This window comes from Danio rerio, chromosome 17 (assembly GCF_052040795.2).
Source record: "Danio rerio strain M-AB ecotype USA chromosome 17, GRCz13ab, whole genome shotgun sequence".
NCBI lineage: Eukaryota > Metazoa > Chordata > Actinopteri > Cypriniformes > Danionidae > Danio > Danio rerio.
In genome coordinates this window covers 20,578,586-20,592,459 of record NC_141037.1, presented here as the reverse complement: position 1 = coordinate 20,592,459, position 13,874 = coordinate 20,578,586, and the positions used below count along the sequence as shown (strand labels likewise).

At 35.2% G+C, this 13,874-nt stretch overlaps 1 protein-coding gene and 1 long non-coding RNA gene across 33 annotated transcripts in view; one reads left to right on the top strand and one right to left on the bottom strand.

Moving 5' to 3' along the window:
* The window catches only part of gsc (goosecoid), an 87,189-nt gene that overhangs the window by 30,602 nt on the left and 42,713 nt on the right, over nt 1–13,874 (top strand). For 12 of the 32 annotated variants that reach the window (XM_087288553.1, XM_087288563.1, XM_087288549.1 and 9 more), the window contains exons 3-4: nt 5,610–5,819; nt 5,911–6,008. Coding sequence is in view for 3 of the 32 variants with exons in the window: in XM_087288549.1 (XP_087144675.1) it covers nt 5,769–5,819; nt 5,911–6,008 (149 nt within the window). In the remaining 29 variants the exon portion in view is untranslated. Of the gene's footprint in view, nt 1–5,609; nt 5,820–5,896; nt 6,009–13,874 lie in introns of all 32 variants that reach the window. The other 20 variants (XR_015512434.1, XR_015512439.1, XR_015512438.1 and 17 more) reach the window with 2 other exon arrangements.
* Nucleotides 1–13,874, bottom strand: part of LOC141378552 (uncharacterized) — a 109,672-nt gene that overhangs the window by 69,437 nt on the left and 26,361 nt on the right. The gene's annotated exons all lie outside the window — the stretch shown is intronic.

The following is a 13,874-nucleotide window of genomic DNA, read 5'->3' as shown; positions in this document are numbered from 1 at the left end:
GTAGTCAAATTTCCCAAGGTATTTAATTCAGAATGTTTACAAAACAAAACATTCCAAGAGAAAGTCTTTGGGGTTGTTTGGAAAGAAAAAAAAATACAATATCAAATTTTTGGTCAATTTTAAAGACCATAAGACATTTTAAAACTTATATGTAATGTTATGTATACACAAACATACATAAAGTTTGGGAAAATTAAGAAAGAAATTCAGTTTCTTTGTATTTTTTCATGATTTAGTGTGTGAGAAATTTGTAATGTCATTTTTGTTTTTATTCTGTCAACTAATGACAACCTTTTTTCTAAATAAAAATGATTTAATTAAAACCTTTTTCCATAAAATGGCAAAAATTGCCATGCTTTCAGACATGCTTTTAAATGTTTTTACTTTATTTACTTCAAAATACTTTAGAAATCAGCATTTGGTGATTTTACAATGACATCAACTGAAAGTATTATTATTATTATTCTGAAAGCATTATTAGCCTTGTTATTCTGACCATTATTTGTTTTTGTGTTTCTTTATTTTGTGTCTTGTAATTAGGGCTGCAATGTTTCAATCTGCAATATTCACATCGCAGCATATGCAATGTCAAGTTGGTATAATTGATCAGCATCACAGTTCAGAACATGTGATTTGTGGAGTGATCACAAGGTTTAACCCTAAAATAGAGTAAAAGAGTTATAAGAACTGTTACTGTGTACGATTTCAGGTTAAAACAAAAAGATTTAAGTTACAGTTGAAGTCAGAATTTTTAGCCCCCTTTGATTTTTTTTCTTCTTTTTTAAATATTTCCCAAATTATGTTTAATCGAGCAAAGAAATTTTCACAGTATGTCTGATAATATTTTTTCTTCTGGAGAAAGCCTTATTTTTTTAATTTTGGCTAGAATAAAAGCAGATTTTAATTTTTTAAAAACCCAGTTTAAGGTCAAAATTATTAGCCTCTTTAAGCTATATATTTTTTGATAGCCTACAGAACAAATCATCGTTATACAATAACTTGCCTAATTACCATAACCTGCCTAGTTAACCTAATTAACCTAGTTAAGCCTTTAAATGTCATATTAAGCTGTATAAAAGTGTCTTGAAAAAATATCTAGTCAAATATTATTTACTGTCATCATGGCAAAGATAAAATAAATCAGTTTTTAGAAATGAGTTATTAAAACTATTATGATTAGAAATGTGTCGAGAAAAAATAAACAAGCGGGCTAATGATTCTGACTTTAATTGTATATAAACCAAAATTAATCGTATGTAACTTTGGTTCATGTACCAAAATTTATGAATGTAATTATTTATACGATGAAGCATCTACACTATACAGTGTTATTTTATCTATTATTATAGACAAGAAATTGCATATTTGGACAGACAACTGTGTTCAAAGGGTAGAGCGAATAAAAAAGGAAACATTATGAAAAGGTTTCTTCATTAGTCAATAGTAGCGATTAAATTCTTATGTTTATAATGTGACTCAGCCAAAAGAAAGTGGAAAAAGAAGGTTATGTGATGTGTGTGTGTTTGTACCAACGCAATCTCGCAGCAATTCGTAACTTTTTTATTTAGTGGCTAATTTGTAAGAATTTGTACGATATAATTTGTAAAACTTAGTACGATTTGCTCATCACCCAATGACGGTTGGGGTTAGGGGTGGGGTTAGGTGCCATGCCTCCTATTTTAAATCGTACATTTTCGTAAGACAGTACTCAAACAAATTAGCCACTAAACTGACAAAACGTAAAATACTTGGGTTTCCTCGTGAGATCAGGCTGGTTTGTACTGTGATGCAGCCTAAATATAAACCAAAATTAATTGTATGTAATTATTTACACAATGAGTCTGCACTATACAGTGTTATTTTATCAATTATTATTCGATTTCTGTACCTTAACACTGTTAGATGTCACAGAAAACCATGAAATTAATGTATTTATTGCACTGTACTTTATGCAGATAGTCCCCTACAAAATAATCCAAATCAATGTAAAAATGTGAATTCATTCCAAACAGTTATACAAGATTTTGTGAAATTATATTCAGAAATCACAAACAAACTAAATATCTCAATATCAGTGTTTGTCCAATATCGTGCATCTTGTAATTGTATACAGTTTAATTATTAACCCATATTTCCCCAATTTCTGTCTAACCGAAGGATGATTTTTTTCAACAAATTTCTAAACGGATTTCTAAATATTTTTCAAGATACTAGTATTGCGCTTAAAGTAACATTTAAAGGCTTAACTACTAGGTTAGGTAGGTAAGTTAAAGTAATTAAGCAAGTCATTGTATGACAGTGGTTTGTTCTATAGACAATCCAAAACAAATAATTGCTCAAGCGGGATAATAATATTAACCTTAAAATGTTTTTTTTTTTTATTAAAAACTGCTTTTATTCTAGCTGAAATAAAACAACTATGATTTTCTCCAGAAGAAAAAATATTATAGGAAATAATGTGCAAAATCCCTTGCTCTGTTATACAAAAATTGGGAAATATTTGAAAAAGAAATTCACAGGAGGGCGAATAATTTTGACTTCAACAGTATATATTCTTTCTTTTTTGCTTTACACTTAATGCAACAATAGATCTACTTTGTGTTGTATTGTTTTTATTATTTGTTCTTATAATGATCCATTGCTGTAGCGAGGAGGAAGTGGATAAATGAATTGCAAATGAAAATACGGGCAGGTTTAGTTTCAAATGTACTCGATTCTGTAGTAATGAGGAATAACAGACATAGCAAATCGGCAAATAAAGTAATCAGAAACATATGTAATGAAAACCAAAAACAAATGAAGGGTTATGGCACAAGGAACTCAATTTAATTTCTATCTCTAAATACATCTTTCCCTATCAATATAATCTAATCTGGGGTGCGTCCGGCCAAGAACAATATTCACAGAGACAAGAAATTGCATATTTGGACAGACAACTGTGTTCAAGAGGTAGAGCGAATAAAAGAGGAAACATTACGAGAAGGTTTCTTCATCAGTGAAAAGTAGCGATTAAATTCTTGTGTTTGTAATGTGACTCAGCCAAAAGAAAGTGGAAAAAGGAGGTTGTGTGTATGTGTGTGTGTGTGTGTGTTTGTACTGTGATGCAGCCAGAAACTCTGAGCTCAAATGCATTTGTGAGTCTATACTGCAGAAAACATTACACTGAGCACTCTAAAAAATGATGTGTTTCTGACGTTCAGCCTAGCTTTTATTTTCATGGAGGGAAAAAATTGTTCGGCAAACATCGGGTAGTGTTTAAAACTTTTCTATTGCCAGACCTGACATATGGACGTGTTAAAATGTTGTGATATTGTAGGACTATTTCCCTGTCAGACATTGTAGTGTCTGAGTAAAAAAAAATGTATTTATGGTGCTATTACATATGTGGCATTGATGCAGACGCTCAAATCCGTCTCAGCATCAAATACATCAGCTGCCGGTCTTGACTGATGATTTGGTTTTCTTATTAATACGGTTTTTTTTTTTAATTGACAAGCATTTATAAGAGGGGGATTTTGAGTAGAATCATTTCAGGCTGGGACAGATTGCATGATTTATATTACAAACTTTCTGTAAGCTGTCTGTTTATATTTCAAAATACATTTTAATTCGCTAAATGCTAAAAATGCTAAACTCCATTTCATATGATCAATGAATGTTAATGAGTATAAATGAAGTGTTTAGATGCAAAAACCTCTAAAAGCCATTTGATATTTTCTTCTAAAATTAGTATTTTCTCCAACTCTTATATGTGGGCTCAGTAATTTTACTTTTATAGTGACAAATAAGTTGTTTTTTTGCCTTTCATGTGAAATAACAGAACATAAACATATAAGAGGCTGAGAAAAACGCTCATTTTAGGAGAACATTTAGAGAGGTTTTTGCATCTGAACCCTAAAAATATGTATTCAATAACATCACATACATTTAAAAAAGTGGCTGCTTTAATTTTTTTAAGCTGTAGAAGTAACATTATATTAAATTGAATTTATAAAGAAACTCAAATTTAATTTAAATTTGATAAGATAAAGTAACTTATTAGAAACATATGTTGCCATGATATGTTTTATTATGTAAAATGTCATCATTTAGAAAAAACTCTCTAATATAGTGTTGTTAATCAGGTAATATATATATATATATATATATATATAATAGGTATATGAAATACAAATAGGAGGAAATAAAATAAAAACAAATGGTACCCTTTGTTATAACCCCAGGTCCCAGTGTGTTCTTATTCTTATTCTTTTCTATTATTATTATTTATGCCAACAGTAGCTCTGAAGCAATCATGCAAACCAGGTGCTGCTCAGAAATCTTTGCTCAAAATCAGGTGCACAGCAGCAAGACTATGACCTTATTTTAATGAAAAATGTGTAACAATACTGCTAATTTAAGTTTTTATTTAATTTATGCGTACGCAATGAATTTAAGCCTGCTAACTGATCAAATGATAGAATATGTAGACTTAGTTTATATAAGTAAATAATAATAATAAAAGTCTTGGTGCTGGTATTATTATTATTGTATTATTAAGGGGAAAGTCACTCAGCTCAGATTTGGTTGACCAAACAGAAGGAAAAGTGTGTTTCAGCATAGCCTACGTTTGTATAGTGAATTTTAAAGTTTGTTTTGCTGCCCTAAACCAAAAAACGAAAATCGAGCCAAAATCTTTTTTTTTCTTTTTTTGTGAGCAAAAGAAAAAACGAAAAACTTTTTTTTGTTTGAAAACAAATATGAAATGGACAGAAGATACCCTGATTGTTATTGCATTCTGAATCTGAAATTCTCATCCGTAATTCTCGCATGTTAAAAAATAAGTTCGACCTCATGTTGTGTCAATCGTATTGACACACTGCCTCTGAAAATTATTAGTTTTTTTTTTCACTTTTCGCATTTAAAAAAAAGTGTTTCTAGAGGTGTTTTGTTGTTGCAGAGCCACTGCACAAGTGAAAAGCTAAAAAACGAAAAATGCTGTAGTTTAAGCTATAGATGACCTTATGACAAACACAGGGCATGAAAAAAAGACAGTTGAGTTGATGTACTGCTCATAGACATTGTAATAGAAAGCATGGTCCACTTTCGCTCTATTGCTTTGACATGTCAATGCAGCCGCCATCCATTATAATGTCTGTAGGTACTCTCAATCTCTGTTCAGGATTTGATTTTTTCGTGATAATTAATATGCATCAAACTTGGTGTGCAAGGTTTGTTTTTGTGATGAATATTTCAAATGTGAATACAACCTCCCCCCTCCCCCCACCCCCCACCCCAATTTTGAACTTTAGAGTGTAACACATTTTGATTTGTGTGTGTGTGAGATATACAATGAAACAGAGATTCTTTAAGTGATTTCCTTTTTCCCATTTTTATTATAAAATGATATAAATAATTTTCCCAGTACTGGGTTGCGGATGGAAGGGTATCTGCAGTGTAAAGCAAATGCCGGAATAGTTGTTGGTTCATTTCACTGTGGAAACCGCTGAAATAGAGACTAAGCCTACGAAAAGTGAATGAATGAATGATATAAATAGTAAATATACTGTGCCATTTAGAATTTTTAAGTCTGATTTTTAAGTCTTGTATCTGTGTGTTTGTTTTGTAAGGGAAGCGCCATTGTCTAGAACTCCAAAACCACGTTCGCCTTTTTTGTAATTGAGGACAGAATCTACACGGTGGGCCTTTTGTTGGTCCAGGAGCCGAAGAACGCCTGATCGCTGCTCTAAAACCAAGAAATTTGCCTCAGCAAGCATCTCGGCAGCCAAATGAAAGGGAGAACATTACTACAGAGGGCACGTTATAAGCCCGTCCATATTGTAAGTGATCTTAATCCCCCAATCTAACCACTTGTATTGCCTTTTCTGGTGGGGGTTTTCCATTGAAATGATTCCAGTTGCTCTTTAGCAGGGGAGATCCACAAGCCGAGTGTGGTGTGAAGAAGATTTCCAGATCTGTGCAACTGGAATAAAAGGAGGGACCACCCGTAAGGATCAGATAAGAGCATGGTAAGCCTGGCCCGAATCAGTTTGGCATTGGAAATTACAGTGATGTTTGCACTGGGATGGGGAGGGGGGAGCATTCCCCTCCGCTCTCCGCATAACCACACTATTCTCAGTAATAGATTTCAGGAGGCTTTTTTGCCCGCGTCGGTGGTTGTTTATTATTGTTCCAAATGATAGAGTGCAGAGCTGGAGGGAGGAGGAGGGGGGGCACTGAAAACAATCATCGTCAAACTCGAGTATGCTGACTGTCACTCCAGAGAAAGGCTTTTGGAACGGCCGGCGAGAAGGAAAGATTTATGGTGTCTTAAAAGACACGCTTTAAAAAGCAATGGTCTCGGCTTATGGTTTGAAAACACTTTTGTGGAACAGGCTACGCAGGGTCTGTGTATGCAAGTCTGACTGCAGGTGAGGGTTGCTGACAGACAGTATAGCAGAGTGAGCATGTCTGCTTGCCTACAGCTGAGCCTTTGTAGCCCTGCAGCGATGGCGAGGAAAAGAAAAATAAAGACGGCAAATTAACTTAACAGCTAAACATGTTTGCATTCCAGATCACTCTTTATTTAGGACGCGTAGAAAAGCTGCAGACTAGATAGATTTCATTCAGAACCGCAGTCTATTGTGTAAACCAAGATTTCTGAAGAGACAGTGAGTTTGGAGATCACCACGAAAGTATTGCTTTTGAATGTGACGACCTGCAGCCCACCCACTGCAAGAGATCTGCAATTGTGTTTCTGGAAAGTTTTTACTTTTATTTGTGTTAGTGCTGTCCACTTTTAATAAGGCTATGCAAACAAAACGAAAAATCTGATATAATGGGGAAATGAAATAGCAGGTAAGGCCTGAGGTTATCTGTGGAAAAGTCGAATAACTGATTATTTGGTATCGTGACAGTAACTCAAACTAAACTCAATAACTGCAGGTCATTTCGTCTCTGAAGGATGGAGTGCAATCTGAGATGCCGACTTTAGGAACAACTGTTTTTTTTTTCAAACTAGCATCATTCATTGCCATGAAAATACACGAGGTCTCTTTAGCGAGATGGAGAAACTCTATCCAAATTCTCCATCCACAAACAGGCCTAGTGGTTGCATTTCACTGTTGATTTAATAGAAATAAAACAGGATGGATTTGGGGATATTTCATTAATCTTCCTTGCCTTTCACTCGGGAGGAAATTAAACCAAATGGAGTTCAAATCTTGACTCCACCATTGTGTTCATGGCTGCCAATGTCCATTCTCCCTTTGGCAAGGTATGTCTCAATTCGCTACCCGAATTCCTTCCTGATCCCCGTTTCACTACGCTGGGTGAGGTTTCTCAACTTATCATACTGTGCAGGTGCAAAACTGTGTCGGCATGTTAGCAGTAATGATACAAAGAGTTACAAAAAATTGCCAATAGAGTGCAGTAGTGTCTGCCCACCTTTAAAGCAGGAATGGTTCTTTATGTTTCACGTTTATTAGTTGTTTTTTTTTAAAGCATTAGAAGCCAGAAACCAAGCCATTAATAAAAGGTCCATCACAACATTGCGATATTTGATTTGATACAAAGTGTATAAAAATCTGACAGAAAATAAGACTGTGCTTAACAGCTTTAATTAATAACTTTTTTTTAAAACCTTGGAAAAATGGTATTCATTTAAAATTGTTGGTTGTGTTTATGAAAGCAATATATAAGTCCATGTGAAATCAAAACTTAGCATTTTTATTTTGCTAGTGAACAGTGGCTACTTTTACATGGACATCAGTAATGGAATCATTTGCCTTAATCTGAAAAAGACAATAATATGATTAAGGTGTTTACATAAGTTGCTTTTTGAATGTTCCTTTTAGGATCCTGCTTTACATGTTATAGCACATAAGTCCATTAACGTCATTGCATCAAATTATTGACTTTAACTGCAGTTTTTTCACTTTCACTTTCATTCAGGAACATTTCATGCATGCCCCCCTGTCAAACGAGATTTTAGATGAGAGTATGAACTGCTGGAAGAGTGTTGTTTTAATGGAATTTGATAGCACAAGTTGTATGAAAAAAAAAACTCTGCATTTCGCGATGCAGGTGTCTGTGGTTCTTCACTGACTCCGTAGGTGCAGAGAATAGTGTCAAACAGACATGTGTGTATTGACTATTCTGTCGAAAAATGCTGTGAAAATCCTACACGATGGTAACAGATAAAGGTGTTTACATGTCTGTACTGCACTTCAATAATGTGACTAAAATCAGCATACTTCACAAATCTTAATCCGTTTTCTATTTAGTTTGATTATGACCTTAATCTGATTAATTTAATCAAAAATCGCTGATTTTTAATCAGAATATTGTCTTTGTCTTGGATAATTGGTGTTCATGTAAACATACTCATTAGTTGAAGTCTGACCATTTGTATTTGGGGTTGTGGTCCTTCTCTGTTGACGTCAGCTTAATGGCCTCAGCTACGTTATTTTTAACCACGCCCCTATTACCTTCTGCTATGAGGGAATGATGGGCAAGAAGAAAGCCTTGTCCACCACTCAACGTTTTGTGTCAGTGGGGTATATGCACAGGGACTTTTAATTTTCAGTAAGCGCTTTTGGTGAACTGTCATAAAATCGCAGGTTTAGATCTGGGTTCTTTAAAATTCATTAACTTCACTACCTGATTGAGATACGATGTAAAGTGGATCTCAGACCGGACAAGATGCACTGCATTAAATTCAATTGTTCAGATTCATGTCTATAAAATGTGGAAATTTCATTTACTATTCGAGTTTCAGCACTCGCCTGCTACTAATGGCACTTGCGTTTAAACGGTCATTCATCTTGTTTTATGCTTGAAAAATTTAATGAAATCTTAATTATATATACCAGATTGTATTTTAATTGATTTACATTATTGACACTGTAAAAAGACCATTATGAAATTGAAAATAGCCACATTAGCATTTTACCAGAAGTTTTTCAGTGCAAGAAAAAGACTCGATGTGCCTAAAGCCTATTGAAAGTACACCAGTATACGTCTCAGCAAATTCCACAACGACTTTAAGTATTTTGTGAGAATGGGATACTGACTCAATATGCAACTTACACTGATTGGTGGCACTTTCTGTAAAGCATCATTGTTTTTTCATAGAAATGATATTACATTTAGTTTGTATCATTAATTGATCTTGGAGCAAATTTAGACTATATGTCTCGACTTCTTAATAATGTTCTAAAAATATGGTTGATAATTATATAAGCAACCAGTAAAATCTTGTCTAAGAAAAGGATGGTGGAGAGGAACAGTTGTGAGTGTAGGCTTGGCTAGTAATGATTTAAGGTGGGCTTTAGAGTCATTTCAGGTGAACATGACAGAAGGACTGTTCTTTCTAAATTCGTCATGACAAAGAAATGTGTGTACTGTAATAATAGCTTATGACAGATACATGTTTTTGCATTCCATATTTCTGTAATTTAAAAGTTTTAGATGACCACTAAACAACACAATTACTTGAAATATGTCAGATTCAACTTTCAAACTAATTTTCTCTTGTTTGTTGCTCCCTGGATTGGAAAGGAAAGCTATATGCGATGCCCTGACCACATCGGCTCAAAACAGTGCTTTAAGCATTGCTCCACCACAACAAAACTCAAATACACATTGTTCTGATTGAATCAGCTCACGATAAAATCAAAATCACCACAGAGCCAATAACAACATTCTGGAGCAACCCTAATGCAATATGTTGCACCGGGGTTGTCTAAAGGTTCCCGACATTCGCCTGCATTTTTAACTTGCACGGTGCAATTGAATAATGACCAGTTTAAACATCCATGTCAGCGAGTGGACCAGTCCGACGACCTTTTGAACAAACGGACAGGGCAACAAAAACATTTTATTTGTTGCTACTGGGGCACTGAAACTCACCCTCCAGCGATGCAGAGGATAAACATTTAGTTCACAGAATGGAAATGTGGGAAATGACCGCAGCGAGGAAGAGGGAAATAAAGTCAGCAACTCTCCTCCAGGGCAAACACTGACAGTTTGAGGGTCGGAGGGCCGCATTAATATGTATTTCCACTGATTATTGAATTATGTTTATGATATATTTCCTGAGCCTACACAGCATTAGTGAAGCTTTATTAGTAAATCCGTTCGCTGCGCGCTCCAGTTACGACTAATGAGGGTAATTATTACATAGCTTAACTGTAATGCAGTATTTGATTCTCAGGCTCCTGAATAACCCGTGCGCTGGCACGATGAGTCTCGCGCGCGAACAAAAGGCGCGTTGAGCCCCTATGAGCGCGCGCCTTGCGCCCGCGGGTCCAGAGGCCAAAACGCTGATGCCTCAATAGGGTTAATACCCCACCGCATAAAGACGGGATTAGGGCCTAGCTTACACAACGAGGAGGAAGAAAATTGAATGTTTGGGAGAAAATATGCGGTTAATTCCATTCTGTCATCGGTGGATATTAAAGATTATTAGCTGGCACGTTCACTTATTTGTAAATCACAATGGCAGCACTGTGTAATTCGTCCTGCTCTTCCAAAGCCAACTGAAACAGAGACACTCTTGTGCAAAAGTATCGTATTAGAGTAGCCGCATAAATGCCTATCGTTATCTTAACATTTTACAAGGCTGTTGAGAAATACATTTATATTTCAGAAAGAAAAGACGTTTTATCCGCACATAGACGGCGCTTTTGTGGCAATACACAAATCAAAGTCTAATGACAAGAGGATTAAGAAGTCATTTGGATATGCAAACTTACGCAAAGAATTAACCGAAAAGAAGTTAAGGTGGACAAAAGGGAGGGATGATAAACAAATCTCCTTTTCTAGTATCAGCCAGGGCAGGGTCTTTGGCACCTGTAATGGATTAAAGGAGACCACCAGTAGCAGGCTGAGGTAAAGCTCTGAGATTGAGTTTCTACTCTAAGTTGCCGTCGACGGTCCAGGTGCTCTCCTGTAATACCTCTCAAAGCCAGACAATATGTTTCTGTTTTACTGCTGCCCCTCTTTACGCTCGTCTTTCGGAAGTAATAGCAATACAATCGGTTATTTGTATTTATTAATATGGTTATTTTGGTTGGGGATGTAGCCTAATACATTTTAGGGGTGTGGTTAGGCATGATGTGGTTTTTAAAACGGCTCCTAAAATGCATGAAAAAAAGACATTTATATTTTACTGTAAAATAAGATGTTACTTTGAAGAGAATAGAATATATTCATAGATGCAATGCTTTAGATTTGTTGGAGCTCAAATGAAGATAATAATAAGACGACACATCACTTAAAGTAAGGCTTTTAAATGAATAGTTCACAATTTAATAATAATGTGTAATGTTTTTTTTTTATTTAAATGGCAGTATGAGTTTATTAATAATTAATTTAAAATAAAACGAAAATAAAACCACCTGTAGGTGGCAGTAAATGTATAATTTTCAAACAAATTGCCACTTTGTTTTGAGTGGTGGTGCACAAAAATATTTTTATTGGCAAATTTGGCAAATACAGACAATATTGTGTGTAAAATATTACAACGATATTACCGTTTTATTTGTTGAACTGTAGCTTGAAATCAGTGTCACATTTGCACTAGTGCTGTTCGCTACAAAAAATGCTAATTTTATATTGCACTCCTGTGTGATGTTGAATGCTGTATATCATAATATATTACTATTTTGAGGGATGCAAACAATAACAGTGGTCCAAACATATTTCCTGTTTTACATTTTTAACTTCTATAGCTTCTGAGAATCCAAAAAGAGCCACATATTGATAAATAATGTTATGATAGTTGTTTTAACATTAAGTTTAATTAAATTGCCTCTTGTTACAGTTATGAAATAGTTTGATAACAAGAAGGAAATGTTCATGGGCCAATGACATGACCACATTGAAATGGTCTTTAGAAATATGAAGTGAATTATAGGCTACATCAGGCATTGAATTGTTGGTCTGCATCATATTCCAAATAATTTCCATAATTTCTCCATCTAATTCATTCAATTAACAAGTTAAATCTACAGTCCTAGATTTAACCAGACCAAACCCACATAGCAAAATATCTCTGGGCCACACAACCAGATTTTGCATGGCACACATACCGTAGTGAATTACGTTACATGACTGGAGCAAGTCTGGCTTTAAGACAAAGGCCAAACATGGATCATATCTGGCCAAGTCTCAGCCAAGTTAATAACCCATAACTGGGCCTGAACTGGGCTAGATATGTTGGTGCGTCACGACTGCAATGATAGTGATAAACCCATGAAGCATTGCACTTCAGATGCGCTATGGGCATGCTTTTTTTTCAAAGAGACCTAATTGATAGAATGTATTTATTTATTTATTTTTTGAAAATAATAAAAAAGTATTTTAAATGTGAGTCAAGATAGGCCAAACTTACATGGCCCACATATCAATTATTAACATCTGGGCTAAATACTACATTTGATATCTTGCCCAAGATTTGTGTGCCGCCTTAAAGATGGTGCCACCTCTGCCATATCCGGGCCATGTTTGGCCCGCATGCTGTATGCCAGTGCCGGATGAATGCCTGCTGTGCCAGCTTTATGCCAAATCTGGGCCAGAATTATCTGCTACATGGGGATTGTTGCACAGTGAAAAGTTGGCTATTAGCAGGCCCATTGAACAGGATACATGAATGAACATAAAGCACTGTACCTAAAACAGGAAAACTATATACAGAAATGAATCCACAACAATTTATATCCCACATTATAAGAGTTTCTTTGATGGGGAGAGATGTGGTTTCAAAATTGTAAAGGTGAATGAAATAGGCATAGTACCAGGCAGGGCTGACTTATACTTCATAAAATAAATGTTGCTAAAATACATGCTGTGGCATTAATACTAATAAAATGATATCACAGATGCATGTTTTTAGAATAATTTACAATATGGCACACCCAATCACAATCAACGACTGGGACAATACATTTTACAAAAGTAGTTTAGCAATGTTGTTAAGTCATTGCATATATTAAATTTTTTTTTTAAATCAGTTACCAATCATGTGTTTTCCTCTGATTGCTGTATAGCATGTGTGCATAATCTTTTGTTGTATGCATTCAGACAACTAAAAGATGAGCATCTGTGGTTACAGTGTTTTTTTGCACACCTGTGCCCTCTAATGGTAAGCATTACATAGACGCCTCATTGTTGCTGTCCATGGTATTGTCCAGCCTTCTAGAGTCATATTAATGTCAACAATCCTATATAAATATTTAAAATATATATAAAAGACACAACTGCAAACCCTGCAGAAGCAACTCTGAACTCAAACTGAAACTGCCAACCTATAGCGCAGGAGTAAATACCACTTAGAGGCTTTAACGTGTCTTTGAGTCAGGAAAAGAAGGAAAAATTAAAAGAAATTAAAGTGTCATGGGACATTAAGAAGCCTGAGTTAACGCACTAATATGCAGCATTCAATTCATTTGTGTCATTCGCTGTCCTGATGTTTTGATGGACTGATTCTAGGTTCCATTATGATTCTGTCACCCATTTGAAATTCCTGTGATTCCTGCATGGGTAAAGTAGCCCTTTACAATGGCTCTCTGACAGGAGAGCGAGCGCAGAGAGGGATGTTTGGTTTTTAAGATGTGTAAATGTGTCCCCAATTCTCATGTTAACGCTCAGTTAGATAACAGGCCGCTGCATTCGCTCCTGTCTCAGAGCGGTATACAGCCACCAGAGCAGCTGCTTTTCATCCGTAATTACTCCGACTGGCTGATAGTTTCACACTGGAAATAATGATTAATAAGGCCTCGTATAGAGAGAGCTTCTTTTATGCAAAATGACAGGTTCTCAGCGTAAATTCTTTCTGAAAGTGTGTGAAAGAAGAAATGAAGAGAGGAGTCAAATGGGCAGTAAAAAAAATA